A 24,607-nucleotide genomic window follows, 5' to 3' on the forward strand; every position below is an offset into this window, starting at 1 on the left:
GTAAGTAGAATGGTACTGTTTCTCCTCTGATATACATAAATCAGCACAAACTGTGGGGGGTGGATGGAAAGCATCACTGAGGAAGTAGAGTGGCTGCAGTATTTATGCAGGCTTTAGTGGCCTGAAGCAGAGCATGGGTAGCTGAAGTCACCAGCACCAAGACTGCACAGCAGGTTGCCAAGCTATGTGTTAAAAGTGTCACAGAGGAATATTCCAAGTGTTCTGGCTTCCTCCCCTTTTGTCCTTGGTGCCCCAAAAGGAGATAAGGGCTTCAGCCATCTCTTTGGGGTAGAGAGAGCTTTGCACTTTTCCACCCCATGGTGGCTGGTAGAGACTCTCTCAGATATCACAAGAGGAAAACAGGGAGAGGAGAAGCATCACACCTTGGAGTGGCAGCTGGGCCAGTAGTGTTGACCAGCACAAGAGGCTGCAGGTTGGGAAGGGTGACCTGAGTGTTATGGAGACCAAGCAAAGCATCCCAATCTTCTGCATCTTTAGAAAGAAACCACCATTTGGGGATTCATTACTCCCAGTTCCCCTCCATAAAGGAAAAGGGTGAAGAAATCATCTTAAGCTTCAAGCATCCATAAAAACTGTTCATTGAGCATGTCTTGGTACAAATACCACCACTGGAGTTATGTAAGAAATAATTATGGATCGTGTAAATAGAATGCTTCATAATGGGGAAAAAAAACAGCTAAAGGTCTAACCATGTATACACAGTATGTAAAGCATGTAATCCAGTTTGTATGGAGACTCACCTATCCCTGGGAGAAACTGCAAGTTCCTGACTTGGAGCTATGGATGATGAACTTACATCACTGTGTCTCTCAGTAAACTGGCAGCAAACTGGGCATGGGTGAAAGGCTTCAAAGTCTTGTCTGGTGTGAGAAGTGGACTGTGTTTTTGCAGTGGAAACTTCCAGTTTTTCTGTATGTAGCCTAGGATAAGTTGCTGAAGAGAGTAAAGTTGAGACTGGGGTGTTCTGACCTCGGTAAGATCTCCCATCTCAGGTTATAGAAGCTCATGAGTCCACATTTTCTTGATGTTGGCTTTCTCATAAAGTAGGTTTCTGTGTTTACAAAGCTACGCCCAGAGTATGAATAACCAGAATAGGTGTGGGCTGGAAGTCACTTCTTTAAATAGCCTAAACTCACGTTAACCTCTTTGTCACCATTGCACAATCAGGGATTGATTTGGACTCTGGTGGGGTCAAGTGCTGGCCTTGAATCAAGGTGTTGCTGTGTTGTAAATACAGTGCAGTCACAAAGCATGGGGCAGATCCTAGCTCTGGTATAGTGTAACTTAAGCAGGTGTGAGAATTATCCCTGCTGGAAACTAGGATGTTTTGATATGCATTGCAGAGGGTGGAATTCATTTTCCTTTGCAGCTTTGTGCTCTCTTTTTCCATTTCTTGACTCTTAAGATAATTAACAGTAACAAAAAGCGTGATTTGGGTTTCTAAATAGTGTTTTAGAAGATTGACTTGCAGTGCAACACAGGATTAAGGATTTGGCAGGGTGGGGTAGGGCAGACACGTGTGTGAAACTCAAATGCTGACCCTTGGAGGCAGAAGCAGTGCAGCTGAACTCATGGATTCATCAGCTCACTCCAAGATTCACAATAACTGTGGAACAAATGGGTGTTTTTGAACTATTCTTCCCAAAATGATGTGGTTTCTCACACCAAAGCTTGCATGAAAAGGGTCTTCCCTTCCCACCTTCGTGTTCCTGATGGGAACCTATGGCTGTGGCCATCCCCATCACTCATGCTCATCTGTCTGGGTCACGGTCCCTCAACTGTACCAGCATGACTGTGTAGCTCCCCAGGAACCAGTCTGTGTTGTTCTGCACATGGTTTCAAGCAGTTCCCCTGGCTGAGATTAGACCCCACAACATGTAGTAGCATAACGAAAGGGAGCAGTGTGCCACGATGAGGGGATGAGATGAGCTCTGGAGCATGAATGTATTTTAAACCCAAGATATTGCCAAACCAGGGCTTTTCCTGTCCCTTAGTGCTGTCTTCAGTGCTATCCTAATGTAGGGGAACTGGGGAGAAGGTAGCCAGCAGCACTGTGTTGAATCAGAAGGACATGATCTTTTTAGGGTGTGAAAGTGAAAGCAGACAGGGAACTTGGTTTCTCCTCCTCCACATTTCTGGTGTAACTCCCTTGAGCTCATGGCCACAGGTACCAGGATAAAAGGGAAGGAGATCCAGGTGGAGTCATCCCTGAGAGCTGCTGGGTTTGCTCAGCATCATTTCTCATTTCAGGCCATGATTGCGTGCATGTGTAAAAGTCAGGCTGACTCAGCTGTGAAAAGGAGCCAAGTGGCATCTTTCCATAAAGGAATGATGGCACGTGTGGTGGCTGGATTACTCTGGCACTTGGAATCAAGAGGGACCAAGAGGTTTCTGCCTCTGGCCAGGGTTACTGAGAGTGCACCATCTCACTACCCTGAACATCCCACTCCCTGGTTTATCAGTAGGTGCCTGGAGACATTCCTGCTTGGGAGCTGAAATCTGCAGATCCAATCTATGATTGGATCAGATCTAGACAGTTCAAACCAATTCACTGTTAGGCAGGCAGTGTCTGAAAGCATGGAAATGCTGAAAGTGGGGGTGTCATGTCCTTTGCATCAGTCTTGCCTCGGTGGAAACCAAAGAGGCCCTGGGCTGAGTAATGGTGAGGCTTTCCAAGAGCGCATCACTATGAAGTATGGGTGGGAGGAATGGGAACAGTGAACCAGAGGATTTTGCACTTGTTTCAGCCTCCTTCCTACCCTATAGTTCCCTCTGGGGGCTGGGATTGTTTAGTCTGGAGAAGAGGAGTCTCAGGGGAGACCTTTTTGCCCTCTATTGCCCTCAACTGTCTGAAAGGAGGTTGTGGTGAGGTGCAGTGGACCTCTGATCCCAAGTAACAGCAATAGGATGAGTGTTAGTGGCCTTAAGCTGCACCAGAGGAGGTTCAGGTTGGATATTAGGAGAAGTTTATTCTCTGAAAGAGTGATGATGCACTGGCACAGGGTGCCCAGGGAGGTGGGGGAGTCACTGTCCCTGGAGGTGTACAAGAACCGTGGAGATGTGGCACTGAAGGTCATAGTTTGTGGCCACGGTGGGCATGGGTTGGGCTTGATAGTCTTAGAGATCTTTTCCAGCTGTAATTACTCTTCGATTCTCTTTCTCCATCTGCTCCTGGAGTGGTGCAGTGCTCCTGCAATGTGTTGCATCTCTCCCTGTCTCAGTGCTTCAACAGAGTTCTCTTTGCGTTCGTACTTCGGATACTGGGAAAAGCAAACATCAGGGCTGAGCCTGCAAATTGACCTTTGGATCATGTTTGAAACTATCCATTCCATTTTTGGTGCCAAAACAAACACTCTGGCATGGTACAGAGGTACACAAGCAGGGTCATGGTGTTGGTGCGAGTGTATTTTCGTGATGCATCCTTTCACAAGTTCTTTTCACTGTGGGTGGAGTGCCCCACTCCCTTGACGTGGTGGGAGCTGATAACAAATGCAAATGCACACAGGTGGAGGTACATTAGGTGGATTAGCATTAGGGATGCCTGGCTGAAGCAATACAAAACCCCCCAAAGCAGTTTTACAGGATGCAGATATTGCCAAACAAAACCTACTGTACGGTGTATGTGAAGTTGAACCACTGGAGAAACATTAATCCCTATGGGTTCCTAAACCCACCCCATTGTGTCACTCTCAGGTGCAAAGTCTGTAACTGCTGTTTAGGAAATCACATCCCAGTGGAGATACCAGCAGCAAGATATCACAGGGACCTTTATGTCATCTGTGCCACCACTGCCTGCTGTGCTTGGACATTCACAACATGAGGTCCTTTCAGTTCCCTGTCACTCAGGAGAGGAGAAGTGCAGCTAATAGATTATCTTGCTGATTTTGCAAGTCTGAGTGAAAGCACTGTTCCTGAAACAGCCAGTCTCCTGCGTCCCAGCTCTGCAATGCAATTAAGCTGGTCTGCTCCTTGCAAAATCTTGTTAGCTAAAACTGATCCTGGCGTGCAGCAGATGTTGCATCTCACATGGTTATTATCCCTCTTCGCTTTTTTCCCCTCTCTGCAGCAGGTTTGACACGATCCAGACCCCCAGCGTATCTAAAGCTCAGAAATCTGCACCAGGGAACATCTACAATAAGACAGTTGCCAATTATAAAGCCAATTAGAAGGTGATTTGCTAGCTCCTGCCTTATATGGAATTGGACTAGCTGGAGACAAGGATGATGTTTTCTTGTTTAATTGCATCTAGAAGGAAAATGTGCCTGTTGAGGGAAATAATGCTAAAGAGGAGAGAAGAGGGAAAGCTCACATGCTTTATGGAGGGAGGCAAAATGACACCACCAAGTACACGATAAGTGCAATGGATCAGGTCTTCTTTTCCCTAATGGATTTTAGTAATCCAGGCTCAGAGGGAGCAAACTGGCACAGGTCCATTCTGGACCCCCATAAGCCAGTGCTGCTACCTCTGCCATCAGTCTTTCATCGAGCAGGGCCTCAAAGCCTTCTGTGTCCCCTGTCACTGCTGTCCATCTCTGTCCCACACCCATTGCAGGAGGAAGGATGTAGAAAGCAGGATATGAATCACAAGAAATATGAATCACTTTGCCCCTCTGTTATCAGTTTGTATCTTTCCAAGGGACCATCTGCACCTGCTTTCCCTGAGTTATAATCAGTTGCCTGGAGTTCAGTGGCCATTTCAGAAGCCAATTTTAGGGAGGGCAAATAGCTCAAACACTGCCTAGGTTCCCTAAGGATGCTCTGAGACGAGTTCTTCTTATCACAGAACCGTTTGGGTTGGAAGGGACCTTTAAAGGTCCTCTGATTGACTACACTGCACAGCTTGATATCATCTGCTGAGGGTGTACTCAGTCCCACTGTTTATGTCACTGATGGAGATACTAAACAGCATTTGTCCCAGTACTGACCCCTGAGGGATGCCACTTGTCACCAGGCTCCATCTGAACATTGAGTCACTGACCACCACTCTCTGGGGACGATCTTACAACCAGTTCCTCATCCATCAAACAGCCCACCCATCCAATTTGAAGAGAAAGATGTTGCGGGGGACCGCATCAAAGGTCTTGCTGAAGTCCAGAGGGATGACATCAGAGGCTCTTCCCTTGTCCACTGATGCAGTTATGAAGAGTTTAAAGGCAACACAAGCACTCAGCTTTGCAAGCCCATACCACCACCAAAAAAAAGCTCTGCCTAAGGGAGTAAAAATGGATAAGGTGGAGTCAAGAGCAAAATGTAAAAAAATATACTTCCTGCAGCCATAGCTTTAGGCTGTCCCCTCCACATTCCCTGTTATTCAGCACCTGTGTCCAGGTGAAGAACAGTCATGACCCAGGAGCCATCTGCTGTGAGACGATGACCAGAGTGGACTTGGGATATGCTGAAGAGATTGCCATGGGTTGAGTTGGCTGAGGTGGCTGATGTTTGAACCCACAAGGCTTCAGAGTGTGTGCGGATGTGTGTGGTTGTGTGGGTTGTGTGCTGCCCTTTCCTTTCAGGGTCAAGGTGCTGGGAGGGTGATTCAGTGTTTGTCCAACTGGTTTCTGTCTCCAGTGTGGAAGGGAAGGGATGAAACCAAGGTCGTGACTTTGTTTGATGAGAGCATTCCTGCTTCCCTCCTTTGCCTGCACGTACAAACTGTTAGCCCTCTCATTCCCCCTGCCTGCAGGACGAGCAGATCTTTCTTCTTTAAACATGCTGAAAAGACACAAGAGGCCAAAACATCTGAGACTCTTCAACCTAGAGAAAAGAAGGCTCAAGGAGACTCTTAACAGTGTGAACATTGGGAAAAAAGTTTCTTCTTCACAGGAGTGGTAATGCACTGGAACAGGCTGCCCAGGGAGGTGGTGGAGTCACAGTCCCTGGAGGTGTTCAAGAAAATGGGGGATGTCACACTGAGTGTCATGGTCTATAGGTTGGACTTGATGATCTTATTGGTCTTTCCAACCTTAATGATTCTGTGATTCTATGAATATGCATAGGAATGGTAAGGAATGAAGAAGACCAAACCAGACCCTTCACACTTGTGGCTGGTGAAGGGGACAAGAGGCACATAATGGAAAAAAATAAGTTATGTTTAAATACTAGAATAAATGCTTTTACTGTGGGCAGTCTAAACCCTGGCACAGGTTGCCCAGAGAGGCTGTGGAGTTTCTATCCATGAAGACACTCAAAACCAAACTGGCCATGATCCTGAGCAGCCTGCTCCATCTGAACTTATTTGGGGTAGATGGGTGAGGCTGGATGCTGTCTGGAAGTTCCCTCTAACTGCATTGATTGGGTGATTCTGTGTTTAAGACTGGGAGCCCACTGGGACCAAGCTTCATCTGTCTAGACTTGCTAAATGTTTTGGAACTTGCCCAAGTTGTGTGTTGAGCACATATGGATCTGCTTGGACACAGTGCTGTCCAGGCACAGCTCCACAAATGGTGGCATTTAGGGACATTTACGATCCTAGGAAGTTTGCAATTTAGCTGTTACCTGCCTTGAGGTTTTGCATATTGTTAGGGGAAGATGTTGAAAAATCCATGGGTTGTAGAGCAAGGGTGTGCTTTCAGCCATAACCTCCCTGAACAAAAAGCACCTTGAAATACCACATCCATGTTTGCATCTAAATGGGAAACGCCCACTGCAGCATCTGAAGAACTGCCTGAATGACTTTGAGAACTACATGCCCGTAGGGACCTTCTGCATCAGTGGGAAGAGAAGCTGAATCAAAGGCTGGATATTAGGAAAAGCTCCAGAAGAGTGGTTGAGAACTGGAATAGGCTGCCCAGGGAGGTGTTAAGAGTTGTTGTCCCTGAAGACATTCAAGAACCATGGAGACATGGCATTTAGGGATAAGGTTTAGTGGGGAGCATTGATGCTAGGTTGGACTAGATGATCTTAGAGGTCTTTTCCAACCTATATGATTTTATAGATGAGATGTGTACATTGCAGAGGGACTCTGCCCTGGCATGAGCATTTCCAACCTTGGCACCATCAGTGCTGTTGTGGTTTTGAGAGAATTGGGAGCAATGCAGTGATCCAGCAGTGTGCCCTGGTGACCACAAAGGCCAGTGGTGTCCTGGGGTGCATTAAGGAAAGCACGGCCAGCAGGTAGAGGGAGGTGATCCTCCCCCTCTACTCTGCCCTGGTGAGGCCTCACCTGGAGTATTGTGTCCAGTTATGGGCTCCCCATACAAAAAAAGACAAGGATCTTCTCGAAAGAGTCCAGCAGAGGGCTACAAAATGATAGAAGGCATGGAACACTTTCCTCCCTTATGAGGAAAGGCTGAGAGAGCTGGGGCTGTTCAGCCTTAAAAAAAAGAAGACTCAGAGGGGATCTGATCCATGTCTGTAAATATCTAAGGAGTGGGAGACAAAGGAACTCTTCTCAGCAGTGTGTGGTGATAGGACGAGGGGAAATGGCCACAAACTGATGCATAGAAAGTTCTGCACAAGTGTGTGTGGGAACTTCTTCCCAGTGCAGTGACAGAGCACTGGCACAGGCTGCACAGAGAGGTGGTGGAGTCTCCTTCTCTAGAGACATTCAAGACCATCCTGGACACCTACCTGTGCAACCTGGGCTAGGGAGCTGCTTTGGCAGGGGGATTGGACTCTATGATCTCCCTTCCAACCCCTACAGTTCTGTGATCTCCTCTTCTTTACAAGGACGAACTGCTTTTCTGAAGAGTACACAGGGCTTCCCTGTCTTAGAATGAGCAACCAAGGGGTTTTAATTCAGACACTTGCTTGGTGATGAGGAATCACAGCTAACTAGCAGCTCCGCTCTTGGGAAAGAGCACCCAACACTCTTTACCATAATTTCTGCCAAATATAATGTGCTTCCATGGTTTCACATTCTCCCCACCTACACTAAATCAGCTGAGTCCCTTTTTGTACACTTTGGATTCACCCATGGGTAGAAAGAGCAGCAATGGTCCTTAGCTGTAGTGTCTCTGAGCCCAGAGCAGGAGCACTATGAACTGATCATCCCCATCACTGACAGCCAAGACAGATGCATCCCATGCTGTCGGCTGCTTCCTTGACAGTCTGAAATAAGATGAACCCTGTTATCCTGTTATTAAATACCCCTGCACCTCTTCTATCCCTCTCTGCACTCTGAATAGAGCAGATGCTGTTGGCAGCTGTCACATTGCCTCCCTCTAGTGCTTATTCCAACCTCCTGCAACGCTGACAGCCAGAAGGGAATCAGTCATCTCCTGTGGGTTTGACTGCTGCCATCCAGATGAATCTCAGGCTACTTTTAAGGTGTGCAGTGCTGTCTGGGTTTGTTGGGATCAAAGGGAGATCATAGAATCATAGAACCATAGAATTATTTGAGCCAGAAGGGACCCTTAAAGGCTATCTAATCCAACTTACCTTCAGCAAACAGGGACACCTACAGCTCCATCCATTGCTCAGAGCTCCATCCAGCCTGACCTGGAATGTCCCAGGGATAGAGCATCTGTCCTTGGCTGCTTATGAAGCAGGAATTCCTCCCCATGAGGGACAGGCAAAGCAAGTCTTGATGAGCAAAGGTTGGGGAATGTGTTACTTTGGATGTAAGTAACCTGAAAAATTAAGGGACGTTGAGAAAGGAGAACTTCTTTGTCTTTCACCCCATCAATTAAAAATAGCAAAGCAGAACAGTTTCTTTCAGCTCTTTCCCTGCCCCATTCACTTCCAGCCTCCATCTGGACATGACCTTCCAAACTGTAAGAAAAAGAAAAAAAAAAGGAAAAAAAAAACTAAACCAACCAAAAAAAACCTGCAATATTTAATATTTCACAAAGCTTTTGGGTTACCAAAGCTTCACCATCTGCTGGAGAACAATGGACCTCCTGGATGAGGGCACTTGGTGCCCACGGAGGTGCTCAAGGCCAAGCTGGGTTAGACCTTAGGCAGCTTCAGCTGGTGTGGGGCAATCAGCCCTTGGATGGGCCTAAGGGTCCCTTTCAACCCAAGCCATTCTATGATTCTGTGATAGTCTCAGCACCAAATGCCTTCCTACCAGAAGGTCCCTGGAATAAAAGTGAGAGGGAGAAGCTTGATAAACAGACAGCTTTGTCGGAGCTGAAGGGCTTGCAGAGATGGTGAGGTAGACCTGTTAGAGGAGATGGGTCACTAGGGCTGTAATGGTGTGAAAATATACTATTATCACCACAGATAATTATAGCAGAGATGTGCTGATGCTGGAACAGAATAGCCATCCTCCAGGCAGATGATCTGGCATCGCTTCAGCAGTGACATATTCATGCCCTGGGGAGAACACAAGGCAGGACAAGGTCCTTCTGCCACCAGTGTGATGAGCCAGGCAGCAGAAAGCTGCAGGGATTTAAATTAAAGGAGCAGAGAAAGAGATTTTCCTCTGACAGGAAGCCTTGCTCTATATTTCCCCATCTCCTCACTCACCAGTGTGTCTATTTTCTCTTGTCTTGCAGGAAATCTGTGCTGATCCCCATCTCTTTGTGGACGGGATCAGCTCCCATGATTTACACCAGGGCCAGGTTGGGAACTGCTGGTTTGTGGCTGCCTGCTCTTCCCTGGCATCCCGTGAGGCACTGTGGCAGAAGGTAAGCTGTTCCCCCATGACAGAGGAAAGCTTCTCTTCAACACCTTAACCTCATGCTTTGTTTGTCTGGCTCAGAAACTGGATCTTCAGGAATGCCTCAGTCCTGAAAAGCTGTTCACGTGAAAAATCTCTCTTTAAAAGATGTTCGTTGAGAAGAATTGTGATTACAGCCACATCACTTTCGAGCTAAACTCTTGGCAAGTTTCTCCATAACCACGTGAATCAAGCCTTGATCTGTCCTTCCTGATCCCAAATCTGAACCCCCCACTCCAGAATAACCATATACATATAGATATATATATTCAGGATGATCAACTGCAGTGCTGCAAGTCCCTGTTTCCCATGATATTACCTCTCAAATGCCACATCCTTCCCCAGCCTGTGGCCATTTTTGCCATGTCCTCCTTGGGAGAAGAATTCAAGCCTATGAAAATCAGTGCAACTGTGGTCTTCAGTCTGGTACAGGTGTGTCTCATCCTAGGACAGGAGACCAGCAAGTTGCAAGCACCTCTATCTAGATTTTAATGTGTAAGGGCTGCCACCAAAGCCCCATAGTGTTGGCAGTTTCGCCCACTTCACCCACAGCCTCCTGCTGCAGCAGACCAGATTTTCCTCTGTGCTCTGTGTGCTGAGGTCCCTCTAGTCTCTACTACTGTGATCACAAACACTGAGCTCCACCTTGGGGACTTGTCTTTTGACTTATGTTAAAATCAAGTCTTTCCAACACGTGTGAACAAGGTAGGTTTTGTGGGCTTCTGGATAAGCAGTAAAGTTTCCTCCCATTTCTGGCTGCTGTAGCTTGTGGCTGTCATTAAAGGCATGGTGTAAGGTGTTGTTTAGGCTGTTCCTGTGCGTCGTCATCTCCCTAAGGCAAGTTCTCCTCCCTCCTCACCATTCGCTTCCAGCCCTGCCCTGAGAGATGCCAACCAAACAGAAGCCAGGTCCCTTTGGACACCTCATTATTTCGGTTTACCAATGGCTTTGCTTTTCCCTTGGCAATTTTGCCATAGGTGTTTGTGACATCTCATTTTCCATGCCCTTAACTCTCAGAGGCTGTTCTTTATCCTTGCATCCTTTTTTCTTTCAGAAAGGTTTGTTTTACAGCAAAAGTAGAAGTTACAGTCCTCTCCCCATGCCCAGAGATGTTTACTGGTGGCTCAATGGCCTTAAGGCATCTACACATGCAGGAGCCTGCAATGCAAATGTCTTCTCCTGACTCATTGATATGCCAATAAAGGCCACAGTTGATTGGACAGACAAAACAGATCTTAAACTGTCACTAGACACCAGAATTTCTCTGATTCAAAGTCTGGGAAGAGTTAAAAGATGCTGATGCAGGTGTTAATATTGCTGAAATATCAGCACAGGGATCGTGGCCCAGCTCTCCTGTTTCTCCTAGAAAAAGTAGTCACTGGGTAGGAACTGGAAGAGAATTTAGAGCAGTTTCCTAACTTCCTGAGCCTTAGCTGGCCTTATGTGGTTTTGCATTGGCTCTGTGGAATTCTTATTTGTGGCATGTCTGAGATGTCTAGATCTAATGAAAAGAAACAAAGTCCTTGAATTGTGGAGGGGGTTAAATCATTTCCAGTAGCACTTTGTCCTGAGGGTGGCCTGGATCTGTAACTAAGTCTCAAGAGTTACCTGAAGACATTTTTAACCTTAAAACCCAAGGGTTGATGTGACAGTGTTTGCTGAAGGTGTTTGAAAGCAGGCAAACAAGTGAGGCAAAAGCTCAGAGGACAAGAAGCGCTTGCTTAAATCTTGGATGTGCTCCTCCACCTGGCCCAAAGAGACATAAATTAAGGCCCAGACTGAGTTCACATCCCCATTTCCCAGAAACGCTGAGTAAAAGTGAAATCAGTGCGTGAGCACCTTCAATATTAATGCAGTCCATTCAAGGGCAGCACACGTGCTGAGCTGTTGGTGCTCACCAAGGCTTCCTGCCAGCAGTGCCACCCAGAAGCAGATATGGGGTCCTGACTATGGGTCAAACATGAACCCTTGTAGAGGTGAACAGTCACGCATGGTGCCAAATTGCTGTGAGCGCAGCCAGCAAGGCATGATAAATTATTCTTCCCCTCCAGCTGGCACTTGTGACTTCTCATCTGGGATTTGTCCAGTTTTGGGGTATACGGACACCAGAGAGATGGTTTTGTGTGGTTAGAAGACAAAGGAGAAGCTTTCTGCTGTTTGCAGCTACCAAACGGAGGGTACAGACAAAACAGAGCCAGATTTGAGCACAGTTGCAGAGCAAAATTCAATGGCACAACAGCAGCATGGGAAATAAGATAATTAAGGGGAAAAAAAAAGGAAATATCTTCAGCAGGAGCATGTTCTGATACTAGGGACCAGAGAGCCCAGGCACAGAGGTGCTCAGAGCTGGGATAGACAAACTCCAGGCAACCTGGTTTAATCATGAAGTCCCACTTTGAGCAGAGGGTTGGAGTAAACATCTCCAGAGGCTGCTTCCAATGTGAACGATCTAACAAACTGATATTCTGAGAATACATTGGCACCAACTCCTGCAGGATGGTTGCCCTGGCTGTGCACCTTCATTTAGGGATAACAAGCTGCACTTTGGCTTGCCGGAGTGGTTGTCAGGGAGGTTGCCAGGGAGGCTGACATCAGATATCCCTTCCCTATAGATTATCATGCACAGCAGCACCATCAGCTCCTCATCTGCAAACGAGATGGGAGGGCTCCCAGAGGAAGCCCTGGAGGGTGTTTTGCGTCACTGGCCTGGGTTGCCTAGCACCACTGGGACCGTGGAGAAGGGGCACCAGAATTTTTACCCCTGCGTGTCCTATCTGGGAGCCAAACACTGCTGAGGATATAAACAGAGGAGCAGTGGAGGAGATGGCAGCCGAGGCAGAGGAGCTCAAGCTGCCCTTTGTCCATGATGACCAGCTCACCCGGTGCATGCGCCTAAGAGCCCAGAGCCTGCAGCAGAAAAACGTGAGGCCTCAGGATGGTGAGAAGCTGCTGCATCCCAACGAGCACGTCTACAGGGTGGATTTCATCCAGCAGCACAACCTGCACTTCCTCCGCTGGGACATCCAGCTGGAGAGATCTGGGAAGGTGACGGTGACTGGCACCTCCCAGCATTGGACTCCTGACCTCACCCACCTGATGAACCGGCAGCTGCTGGAGCCAGTGGGCATCTTCTGGAAGAAAGCAGGGGCCAAAGAGGTGGAGTGCAATGAGGCAGATGCCCAGGAGTTTGGGGAGAGGCTCGTGGAGTTAGCCAAGATCCGCAAGGTGATGTATTTCCTCCTTGCTTTCACTGACGGCCTTGAACCTGCTCAGCTGAAGGGCTCCATTATTTTTAAAGCCTGATTCCCTCTAGCTTGGCTCTTCTTGTTCAGCTGTGCTTTGTCTTCATTTTTCTTTCTTTCGTTCAGTTCTTGGTTGTTTCTACCTGGTTCTTCATTTGAAGGATGGCTTAACAAAACAGTGGAGAACATCTTGGCACTTCTGAAGCTCCTCACCCCTGAGAAACATTCCTTAACATGCTTTCCTCTGAATGAATGGGAAGAGGGAGGACGAGCCATGGATGCTTGCTGCTTCATTTGTCTGGAGTATAATTCTGCATGCTTGTGAGTTCAGAGATTCACCCAGCCTGGCTGGTGAAGTCTTGCTGTCTTGGAAATATTTGTCTGCTCTTACCACTCCAATCATGGCACCTGGATGCAAAACACCTGATGGAAAAATAAATTGCCATGCTGCAAACTGGAGAGGCATCCTGGAGAGAGCACTGACTTCTGGTTTCCATCCCAGCCATCCAAAAGGAGAGGCTAGTTTGAGATGGACTCTTGCAAGGATGCTGAGTGCTTGCAACTTACATTGACTCCTGTGTGACTGACTACTCCATGTCTCTGAAGACCAGACCTATGGAAGCTCACCTTACCATGATGCTGAAGTACCTTCAGATATGTTGTATGCAGCAGATTGCTGTTTTGCAGACCCATTGGACAAAAAATAGGAGGGTGGACGTTCCTTTTCCTGACAGCTTTCACTGTTTAATACTGGAGGTCATTGTGGGGAGGTGTGCTCAAACATGTTGCCCACCTCTTGCTGCCTGTATTTTTGATACTGAGATGGGTGTTGGAGTAGGCATGCATGTGTGTGGAGGGCTAGCAGCTGAGAGCAGGCTGTAGATCTGAGCCAGCAGTTATTCCTCTGCAGCAAAACCAATTTGTGCATGATTGTGGCCTTAAAACACCCAGGAATATATTTATCCTCAAGCATCATGGCCAAGTTGGATGGGGCACTGAGTAACCTGGTCTAGTGGAAGGTGTCCCTTCCTGTGGCAGGGTGGTTGGAACTAGATAATCTCTAAAGCCCTTTCCAACCCAAACCATTTTTTGATTCTGTGATATATAGAGAGCACTTTGCGGGCCACATCTAGGATGTTTTGTTCCTGTCTTGTTCAATGACTGTGAATAAACTGCAAACTTTGGATATCCCCTTTTCCTCCACCAGAAGGCACTTTAGTGAAGTTTCTTGAGACTCACAGGTGGATATGTCCTTCAAAAAAGTAAAGTATTTTTATGATTGATTTGCACCGAAATAGAGGTGAGCTTTCCTTGAGGTATGGGATGAAGTTTTCCTGAGATGTGTAAGGAGAAGGCAGTGGTGGGAAAACCAGGATGAGATGGCATGGTACCCTGCTGATTGTGCAGATCAGCCCCAAAAGAATCCAGCCTCTTCTCCAGATCCCATGGAGATGCTGAGCTCCATGCCCTCTCTAGCCTGATGACAGTGTATAAAATGATATGCACAAGTTACATCAGTGAGAGAGAAAAAGTCAAACAGGAGATGGAGAGAAGGTGGGAGCTTTGAGTCTTGCCTGCAGCCAAAGTTCAGCAGCCACTGACTCATGTGGCCGTGTGATGGACACTGCTGGAGAAGCTGATGTCATTGCTTATATCCCAAGACATGCTGTATTCAATGAAGAGAAAGTAAAGGGGACCCATCCCTTCTTGGTTATAGCATGGACCCGTTGTGGATCAAACCCAGTTCTAGAGTCCCCAAACAGTCTCCTTTCCTTATAGGAGAACCCTCTTTATACGTCCCTGAACAGAGCCCCTAAGTGCAAATGAGACTAGACCCCGTAACAGGAGTTTCTGACAACTTCCAAAAGGGTTTTTGCATGCCAGGTCTCACAATATGTCGTAGCTACATTGCTGTTTAGAGTTTCTGCAGCAGGTACCTCGCTTGGTATTGATGTGCCACAGTAAATAAAAGCCTTATCAGCTGGTCTCCCCTTAAGGATCAAGGCTGAGTGTATTTTTCTTGATTCCCTATTTGGTAGCTGCCCCACTCCTGCATGCAATAAAGCAGAACCCACCAATTTTCAGGTCATTGCTGGTATTCTGATAACCTTTTCCTCTGTTAAAAAAAAAAAAAGTGAAATGAATATTTACTTTCTTCTTTCTCACAGTGAAAGGCTAAATGGAGCATTTAGTAGTTGCTCTGGTTTGTGGAGGGGTTTGAAACTAAGCAGAGGAGAAATTGATGGAGGCATTGAACCTCAGGTGGATCTCACCTTTTCATCAGAGCTGGGAGTGGGAGGTGAATAGGGCACTCTGATTCTTCTCTCCCACAGGGCAGATGATCCAATTTATGCCTGCTCCCTACAGATTTTCATGCTTTTAGATACACCACTCCATCCCATCTCTTGGGGAAATTCCATACCAGTTCATTCAGCAGATTGTCACAGCAGGTTCCCTTCCTCCCTGTCCTCAGTTCCCAGTAGAATGGCTCCTGCCTGGAGGAATCAGCACCTTTTCAAGTCAGGGATGTTTCTTTAGAGTTATAGGTGATTTTTTTTTTTAATTAGCCACTCCTGAGTAAGAAAAACTCTGCATCAGCTTAGGGAAATGTCATTTGCATTGTCTCAACGAAACCAAGCTGAGTCCAGGACTCAGCAGGATCCCAGGATGAGTGGTCAAGGACACACTCTCCAGTAACCACTGAGGAGAGGTGAGGTATCTGAGGAGGGCTCCTGGGGTTGGGTTGGAGCTGTGGATCTCATTTATGTGACTATCTCCTGCTTAATCCTTTAGGGAATATGCAGTGTGAGGCCACAGGCAGAGTTGTGCTGTGTGCCTTGAAGTGTGGCTGTCCTGAGGCCAGTGTCCCAATAGGCACCATGCCTGAAGCTGCCACCTCTCCCTTCTTGTGCCAGTGGCAGAAGGAGATGGCTGCTCTCTGGTCCAGGAACACCATTGTCCTTTTTATACACTTCTTATGCACACTGGGTCTAGGACTCCTCAGAAATTCACCATATTACAGAATCACTGAGGTTGGAAAAGACCTCTAAGGTCACCTAGTCCATCTATCCACTTACCACCAATATTACCATGTTCCTTAGTACCATATCTACACAGTTCTTGAACGCCTTCAGGAATGGGAACTCAACCACCTCCCTGGGCAGCCAACTCCAGTGCTTGGCCATGCATTTGGAGATGTTTTTCCAAACATCCAACCTGAATCTCCCTTGTGGCACAACTTGAGGCCATTACCTCTCGTCCTTTCACTGTTACTTGGGAGCAGAGGTTGAACCCCACCTCACCTCAATCTCTTTACAGGCAGTTGTAGAGGGCAGTGAGGTCTCCCTTCAGCCTCTTCTTCCCCAGACTGAACAATCCCAGCTCCCTCAGCCATTCCCCATAAGACCTGTGCTCCAGACCCCTCAAAGTTTAGTTGCCCTTCTCTGGGCACACTCTAGGGCCCAACAGGTTTTTCTTGTAGTGTGGAGCCCAACACCAAACACAGCACTTGAGGTGAAGCCACACCAGAACTGAGTACAGGGGGACAATCACCTCCTATTCCTGCAGGCTGCACTATGGCCATTGGCCTTCTTGGCCACATGGGCACTCTGCTGGCTCATCATCAGCCAAAAATGTTAAGTTCATGGAAAGTTCCTTAGGAAGAGGAGCCTCGTGCTTGAACTCACACCTCGCTGTTTGGTTGGTTGAGCAGAGACTGGGCTCTGGAGAAAATAGAATTATAGGAGATCCTGAGTAGGAAGGGGCCCACAGGGATCATAAGTCCAACTCCTGGCTCCACACAGCACCACCCAAAATCCAAACTCTGTGTGTGAGAGCAGTGTCCAAACTCTCCCTGAGCTCCAGCAGCTTGAGGGCTTACCAACTGCCCTGGGGAGCTTGTTCCGTGTCCTTCATCTGGGGCAGAACCTTTTCTGAGAAGAGTGCAGACTCCTTTCCCCTTGGTTTGCTGTTTGCTGTACTTAACCAGCCCCTGATCTGAAATTCTGCTCCATGTGTGAAGGCCAACCACAGCTTCTGCTGCTTTCAACAGCCGATAATTTCAGTGCCTTCCCCAAATGAAGGGACAGAGGAGGATGGTGGGGAACCAGTACCTTCTGCCACCATTGATGATATTGCTAGGTCTCAAACCCAGCCATCTGGAAGCTGAGTAGCTCTCTCGAATCAATACCTTAGTCATTTCTAAGCTCACATTAATAGTGAGTTGATTAGCACAATGGTCCTCTATGACAATTCATTAGCATGAGTGCCAGTCATGAGGGAATCGATGGGGACTGACAGTCTGACCTTCCCTGGCAGTGACCCAGAGGGAGTCTGGGACATCTTTTATTAGCAGTCCTGGAAAACACCAAACCCTCCCTAAGTGGCTCTTCTCATGGCTCTGTCTGCTCTCCTTCTATTGATCCAAACAACTCAAAGAGTGCCAGTGAGCTCACAGTGCTGATGGCATCATTAATATTTCAACTGTCTTTAATTTCAATGAACAATAAAAGCCCTGAGCTGGATTAGGGAAAGTGTTATAGCTTTGTGGTGGCAACCATAAGAAAGCACCAAGTTCCAGCAGCAGGATAAAGGCCAAGATCTCAATACAGGGGTCTCACCATGACCTGGGGCTTCCTGAAGAGCCCCTTTCCATCCAGTATGACCATATCTTGTCCTGTTCCATCCCAATGTTTACAGTTTGTCTCTGCAGGACAGGTAATGATTACTTAGGTAGAATCATTAAGTTTGGAAAAGACCTCTAAGATCACCAAGTCCAGCTGCAAACCACCCCCACCATGCCCACTTACCATGCCCCTCAGTGCCACATCCTCAAGGTTCTTGAACAACTTCAAGGATGGTGACTCCACCACCTCCCTGGGCAACCTGTGCCACTGCATTACCACGTTTTCAGAGAAGAAATTTCTCATAATATCTCATAATATAACCTGAACCTCCCTGGTACACCTTAAGCCATTACCTCTTGTCCTATCAGATGGACTGAAACGTGCTGTGATAATAATTTTCCCCATGGGCACACTGGAGCTTCTTCTCACTTAGGTCATGACACTTTGGAAGCATTTCTGGCCCAGCTGTTGGCTGGAATTTCTACCTGATGGTGCCCACAGGCATGAAGGATATTAACTGCATTTATTTACTGTTTTATTTACCCCTCCCTTTTTGCCTTGTCCTGCTGAGAATGCCAAGGACTGTGACTCCAAACCTGCACTCCCTTAGTCTCCTAACTTCTCTGAACTTTCTTTCCCTTCAGACTCTTTTTTCCTTCTTTCCCTCCTGTATTTGCTGGATGACTGTGGCAGGTGTTGACAGGGATGAATGGGGACTCTATGGAGATGGGAATCTCACTTTCTTCTTCTCTTTAGATGGTCAGATATACCCAGAGTGATGGTCCCTGTTTGTTACCACTCAGTAGACAAATACAACATTTGCTTTTAGACCAGTCCAATCACACAAGAACCGAACAAAAGGGAGAGTGTGCTTGTTGATATTAGAGAGGCATTTTGATAATGCCCTCAATAACATATATTAACTTTTCGATAACCCTGATGTGGTTGGATGAGATGAACTCTGTAGATCCCTTCTAAGTGATCAATTCAATTCCGTTCTAAAACTTTGATCCTAAGAACAGCCATCCCAGGTCAGATCAAGGACCGTTCTGTTCCAATAGCCTGTCTACAACAGTAGATGACAGCAGATTTCCTGAGTAGAATTATGAGAATGAGGTCAAGGAAGGCATAATAGAAGAAGAGCAGTGAGAGATCTTTAGAGAGATCCTCCAATGAAGGATGAAATCTGAGCTATTTCAGTGGATGCAAATCCAGACTACCTTGGAAGAGATAGGCCCAGAATATGTTCTGAATGGGTTATAATATCAAATTCACCTCCCTCAGGTTCTTTCTTGTCATTGATATTGTCTGCATTAGTCCCAGTGTAATAATTAACCCCACCAAAAAAGGGCATAACCTGAGTACATGTCTCCTTTCTGTTTCCTCCTGATGTCAGGTCATCCCGGACTGGAAGGAGCAGGAGTGGAATGCTGAGAAGCCTGAGAGCTATGCAGGGATCTTCCACTTCCAATTCTGGCGTTTTGGTCAGTGGCTGGATGTGGTAATAGATGACCGCCTGCCCACACTCCACAACCAGCTCATCTACTGCCACTCCAACTCCAAGAATGAGTTCTGGTGTGCCTTGGTGGAGAAAGCTTATGCCAAGTAGGTAGTTGGGCAGACGCAGAGCTAACTCGAACCTGCACAACCCAATTTTCATCTCTGTACATTCATCAGTTGGCTTATACCAGTGGAAAATATTTGTAGTAACAAAATGCTGCAGGGTCTGCAGGTGTCTGATGCCATGTAGGAACTGGGATAGTTATTTCTGAGTTTGGCTCATTAGAGGTAGCACTGTGGCAGGGATGCAGTATGAATCTTTCTGCTCCTATATGGGCTGAGGTCTTTTCTTATTGAGGATGCAACAGTTTTATAGGTCAGAAGCAGACCAAAGGTTATTGGGGTGTATTTGTGGTCAGGGTCTCCAACCCTGACACCAAACATCATCCTTTTTCTCTTCTGTGTATAAGGTCTAGGAGGTTGGTTAGCCTCAACTATCTTGTCAAAACAACAGCTTTCGTGGGGAGGAGTAAGTTTTATCTCAGGTACACAGAAATTAGAAGTAAATGCCTTCACTTGCCTCAATTTATCCTCAAAGTTACACATCTTCCAACTCCATTTTGATTTAAATAATACCTATCTCAGGGGTTACAAGAGCACTGCAAACAGCACAGATCCAGTTTTTTCACCTTCTTTTTGCTGTCCACACCCACTGAAATACTTCCTACAAATGTCTTTTCTCCATGCCATCTCAAGAAGTGCCTAAGAGCTCTTAAAATGTCAGTACTATAGTGCCATCCCTATCACCCTCTTTTAGGTTGTCAGGATGTTACGAGGCCCTGGATGGAGGCAACACAGCTGATGCTCTGGTAGACTTCACTGGTGGGATCTCTGAACCTATCGACCTGACCGAAGGAGACTACATCAATGATGAAGCCAAGCGAAACCTCCTTTTTGAGCGTGTGTTGAAGGTGCACAACCGTGGAGGCCTCATCAGCTGCTCCATCAAAGTAAGCAACGTTGCCTCCATGATCATGGTTTTTATGGGACTAAGCATTCAAGGATGTTGTTCATCCCAGCCTGCTGGAGGCATCTCAATTAGATCAAGTAAACTGTGGCCAAGGGTTCCTTCGTGTAGATGTCGAAGGAACTTAGGGACATAGTTTAGTGTGCATAATGGTAATGGATTAACAGTTCAACTGGATGATCTTAAAGGCCTTTTCCAACCTTAATGATTCTGTGATTCTATGAACTCAGGCCTGGATCCAACCCTCTTTATTACTCATTGCTGTGTCCAAGTGCCCAAATTCATCCCACTAACCTTTAAATACTATCAGAGCATTCACTTCCAGAAAAAAAAAAAAAGAAGAAAAAATTGTGTCTTATGTGAACATCTTCACAAACACTGGGTTCCAAATCTTCCACTATACCAATAGGATGAGCATGATTGCTTAAGGAAGATTATGGGACATAATGGGAGCACAGAGACCTCATGCAACTGGTGAAGACTAGAATGAATCTAATGCTTAATTCAGTGTTGGGTGCTCCTGCTGAGGCAACTGTCTTTGTCCCTGAGCACTGATGCTTTCCTCCTTGCGTCCTCCTGCCCAGGCTACATCAGCAGCTGACATGGAGGCCCGCCTGGCCTGTGGGCTGGTGAAGGGCCATGCGTACGCGGTGACAGATGTGCGGAAGGTCCGCCTGGGCCACGGCCTGCTGTCTTTCTTCAAGTCAGAGAAGCTGGACATGATCCGCATGCGCAACCCATGGGGTGAACGAGAGTGGAACGGCCCTTGGAGTGACACGTGAGTGGGATAAGCAGCAGTAGCACCTTTTTTTTATGGTGGAAAATGTGCTAGAGCGAGCTCTGAGGTTACATCTACCCCCATGTGATAACATATAAGCAGTTGTGGAATGTTGCTTCAGCCAGTGCCCTAAATCTACTGTTTTGTTTGACTAGATGTGTTTTTTAAACACCTACTCGGTGTTGCATTTCATTGAATAGATGTATAGGATGATGTCTGAGCTTGCAGACCTCACTGAAGCTCTGGTGGATGTTGTGGTAAATTCATCAGCATTTTCATTCTTGTGAAGGATGGTTGTAGCTCACCTTTCTACTCCCAGTCTTGTTTCAGCCAAAATAGCACACAGAAGAGTCAGCCTCTACCACTGCTGACTGCCATGATGTCTGGGGATGGGATGAGACGAGATGAGAAGGAATGAGATGGAAAGGAAAACCAAGGGGTGATGTCCTCTTGCCCTCACAAAAATGATTTTGCATTCTTCCCACAGCTCTGAAGAGTGGCAGAAAGTGAGCAAAAGTGAAAGAGAGAAGATGGGGATGACAGTAGAAGATGATGGAGAATTCTGGTGAGTCCCTCCTGAGGTTGCTGCCACGGGCAGTGTCCACAGTCCTCCCTTTCCTTGAAGCATATCAGTCATTATCAGTTATTACCATTCAACTGGCTAACCAGAGCAAATGGCCTTCCAAGCTATGGGATTTTTAGTGGAACCTCCTTCTTGGGCCCATGGGTTTTAGCTTTGACTGGTCCTGACCCTAGGATTGCAAGCTGCTCAGTATCACTCTGATTCCAAACCATTTCACTAGGGCACTAGAAGCCTCTTAGGAGTGTGCTGAGCATAACCAATTCACCAGGTACACTTATCAATACCAACATACCCATACATGCAGGATGAGCAATTTATTTGCTTCTGTTTCTCCAGTACATACAACTCTGTTGTTTGACCAAAGAAACTATTCACTGTGTGCATGGAGAAAGGTATCTCCATCTTGTTTGCTAGTATCAGATTGTTGCGGTGACCCCAGGAGGATGACCCACGGCCGCGCCGGAACGATCTTCTTAAGATGCCGATGCAAGGACTCAGAGAGACATCAATATGATTATGCAGCTGAGCCCACTTTATTGCGCAGGTTACATACTTTTATACCCCTTGAACATATGCTATTTTTAGAATAATTGTTAAGCAGTGGTTCTTGCTCTGTCCTTGCAAGATAAGTAGTGTCCAATTAGTTCTTCTTTTCCCACACATACCAGGGCCATTTGATTCCACCGCAAACTTACTCCCTCATCGTTGCCCGGTCAACGGTGCACTACTTCTCAAAATTCAGTGATCTGAACATGCTGTTTTGTTCGCACTGCTACAAGGATAAGCACACACAACCTCCTTTCCCAAGCCAGTTCTCCACATCAGATGCTACCCACAGTCTCTAACAGGTGATGGAGTATCTCCTTGCATCATGCTGCTCAGGGAAACAAAGCAGCATAACCCAATTCTGTCCGTTCTGACTTAGGATGACCTTTGAAGACTTCTGCAGATACTTCACAGACATCATCAAGTGCCGACTCATCAACACGTCCTACCTCAGCATCCATAAGACCTGGGAGGAGGCAGTGCTACACGGGGCATGGACCAGAAGTGATGATCCCTTGAAGAACCGCAGCGGAGGCTGTATCAACCACAAGGACACCTTTTTGCAGAATCCTCAGGTGAGTTATGTAGCAGGGGACATTCAGGAGCCTTCACACTTGTTTCCAAGGATTCAAAGGTCCTACAGGGACTTAGAAGGGCAAAACAGAGCTCTGTGCTCATATATTTAATGTGCTCGTGACCTTTATGGGGCTGAGACTCCTGGGCAGAGGATGACCAGCATCCAGACCAACTCAACCTTACCCTTTTTAGTCAGGAAACTGCATCCAAGTGTCTGGTGTGGAGCACCTTGGCACAAGCAGACAGTTATTAGCTGGTGCCATTCAAGGGAACAAAAGATTTCCAACTATTTGGATGCCTTAGTGATCAAATTCTACTTTGTTTCCTCAAATCTTGGCGCTGTTAAATGTACTAGGACAGATGTAGTCTATAGGGTCATTTTCTTCTAACCTTTCTGGGCTTTCAGAAAAGACCTGGCTGTATGGTTTTTCTCTTGAAACAAGCTCTTCTGCCTTATTCTGAACTAGGGTTCTCAGTAACATAGGACAAGTTCTTTTAAGTCCTCCATGTAATTAACATATAAAATATGGTTTCATTTTAGGAGCTTCCATCAAGGATGTGGGAGGGTTATTTTGTGCTCCCTGCTCTGTATTAGCCTCACGGTTAGGTCTTTGTGAATAAGTCCTTTATAAGAGGACTTGTGGCAGACTGCAAGGGGAGAAATGCTCTGGTACAAGCATCTAGACTCTTTGGATTCTGCAGAACAGTTCAAAGATGGGTTTACTCCTGTTCGTGTGCAGTGCTTCTATCTTCCTCACCTCCCTGTATTTGCTTCCAGTATGTATTTGATGTGAAGAAGGCAGAAGATGAAGTGCTGATCTCCATCCAGCAGAAGCCAAAAAGGACCAGTCGCAAAGAGGGCAAAGGAGAGAACTTAGCCATAGGCTTTGATATCCATAAGGTAAACTGTGGGTCCTGCATGCTTGCCTGCATCCCCTCAGTAAATTCCTCAGTGGTGGAGCAGTACCCTAGTGTTGCATCACCATTGGCATGATGTGTTTAGTCATTACTCTCTGTGCCCCATAGGTGCCTTCAACGCATCCTATAGCGATGGTGAGAGAAATGAATAGGGTCAGCACAGACAAGCTTTCCTTGCTGAAAGCAGTGGTTTGTCTGTCACCTCTGAATGCTGAAATTTGCTAGATCGATGAGGTGTTTCTTGACGGACACCCAGTGTCAAGCTGGAATGTAACAGAGAATGAGTTTATGAGCCAAGGGAGTTTTGAGAAGCACCTCAAAGTTAATTTGGGACCACTTTGCTGGTTCTTTTAATTCCAGCTATCCCAGCACTGTGGAATCAATTCTTGCTGGCTGTCCCCTGATCTGGTTGCTGATACATTTCCTCAGTGCTATCCAGCTGACTGTCCCTCTGTGCTCTCTCCCCAGGTGGAGCTGAACAGGAACTACCGGATGCACACCCTGCAGCAGAAGGTGGCCAGCTCCATTTACATCAACTCCCGCAGTGTCTTCCTGAGGACGGACCTGAAGGAAGGCCGCTATGTCATCATCCCCACCACTTTTGATCCTGGTCATGTAGGCGAATTTCTTCTCAGGATATTCACAGATGTGCCTTCGGATTGCCGGTAAGGAGCAAGAGCAGTTGTGGAAAAAATTGCCTTCTTAGTGAGTGCTTTCTGGTTTTTTATGTGGTAGCATGGACTAGAATTGGCTGTTGCCTTGTCCAGAGCTGAAGTTTGGCTTCCTTCAAGGGTGGCCAAGAGACTAAGCATCTCTATAGCCCTCACTAGACATGTGGAGAAGTTCCCACTCTGCTTCTGAGCATGATGTGGAAGAGCATCTCAACCCTGGGGTGAGAGGGAAATCAGAGTGAGGAGCGGAGTCTATCAGTGGTTAGTACATAAGCCTTCCATCCTGTTAGAGGAAACTCTTTGGCCTGCCCATCAGGTAAGGCTGGGCACATCACAAATATTGCACATTTCTCCCCAATAGAGAGTTAACGCTGGATGAGCCGCCACACACCTGCTGGAGTGGGATGTGTGGGTACCCCCAAGTGGTGTCCCAGATCCACGTCCTTGCTGCAGCTGGCCTCAAGAATCAGGACTCCCAAGGAGGTAATGGCCTTTCTCTGCCCGTTGTGTAGTCCC

The 24,607-nt window shown here is 46.9% G+C and overlaps 2 protein-coding genes across 2 annotated transcripts in view; both read left to right on the forward strand.

Moving 5' to 3' along the window:
- Positions 1-24,607, forward strand: part of CAPN5 (calpain 5) — a 47,855-nt gene that overhangs the window by 18,795 nt on the left and 4,453 nt on the right. The window contains exons 3-11 of the mRNA XM_065729914.1: positions 9,462-9,593; positions 18,889-19,097; positions 19,810-20,002; positions 20,604-20,797; positions 21,285-21,362; positions 22,306-22,501; positions 23,281-23,403; positions 23,889-24,085; positions 24,453-24,574. Coding sequence (XP_065585986.1) covers positions 9,462-9,593; positions 18,889-19,097; positions 19,810-20,002; positions 20,604-20,797; positions 21,285-21,362; positions 22,306-22,501; positions 23,281-23,403; positions 23,889-24,085; positions 24,453-24,574 — 1,444 coding nt within the window. The remainder of the gene's footprint in view (positions 1-9,461; positions 9,594-18,888; positions 19,098-19,809; positions 20,003-20,603; positions 20,798-21,284; positions 21,363-22,305; positions 22,502-23,280; positions 23,404-23,888; positions 24,086-24,452; positions 24,575-24,607) is intronic.
- On the forward strand, positions 12,449-12,928 carry OMP (olfactory marker protein). Its single transcript, XM_065730323.1, has one exon. The coding sequence runs from the start codon at positions 12,449-12,451 to the stop codon at positions 12,926-12,928; it is 480 nt and encodes a 159-aa protein (XP_065586395.1).

Source organism: Cyrtonyx montezumae, unplaced genomic scaffold (genome assembly GCF_038088225.1).
Source record: "Cyrtonyx montezumae isolate F1298 unplaced genomic scaffold, pur_monq_1.0 scaffold_12, whole genome shotgun sequence".
Taxonomy (NCBI): Eukaryota; Metazoa; Chordata; class Aves; order Galliformes; family Odontophoridae; genus Cyrtonyx; species Cyrtonyx montezumae.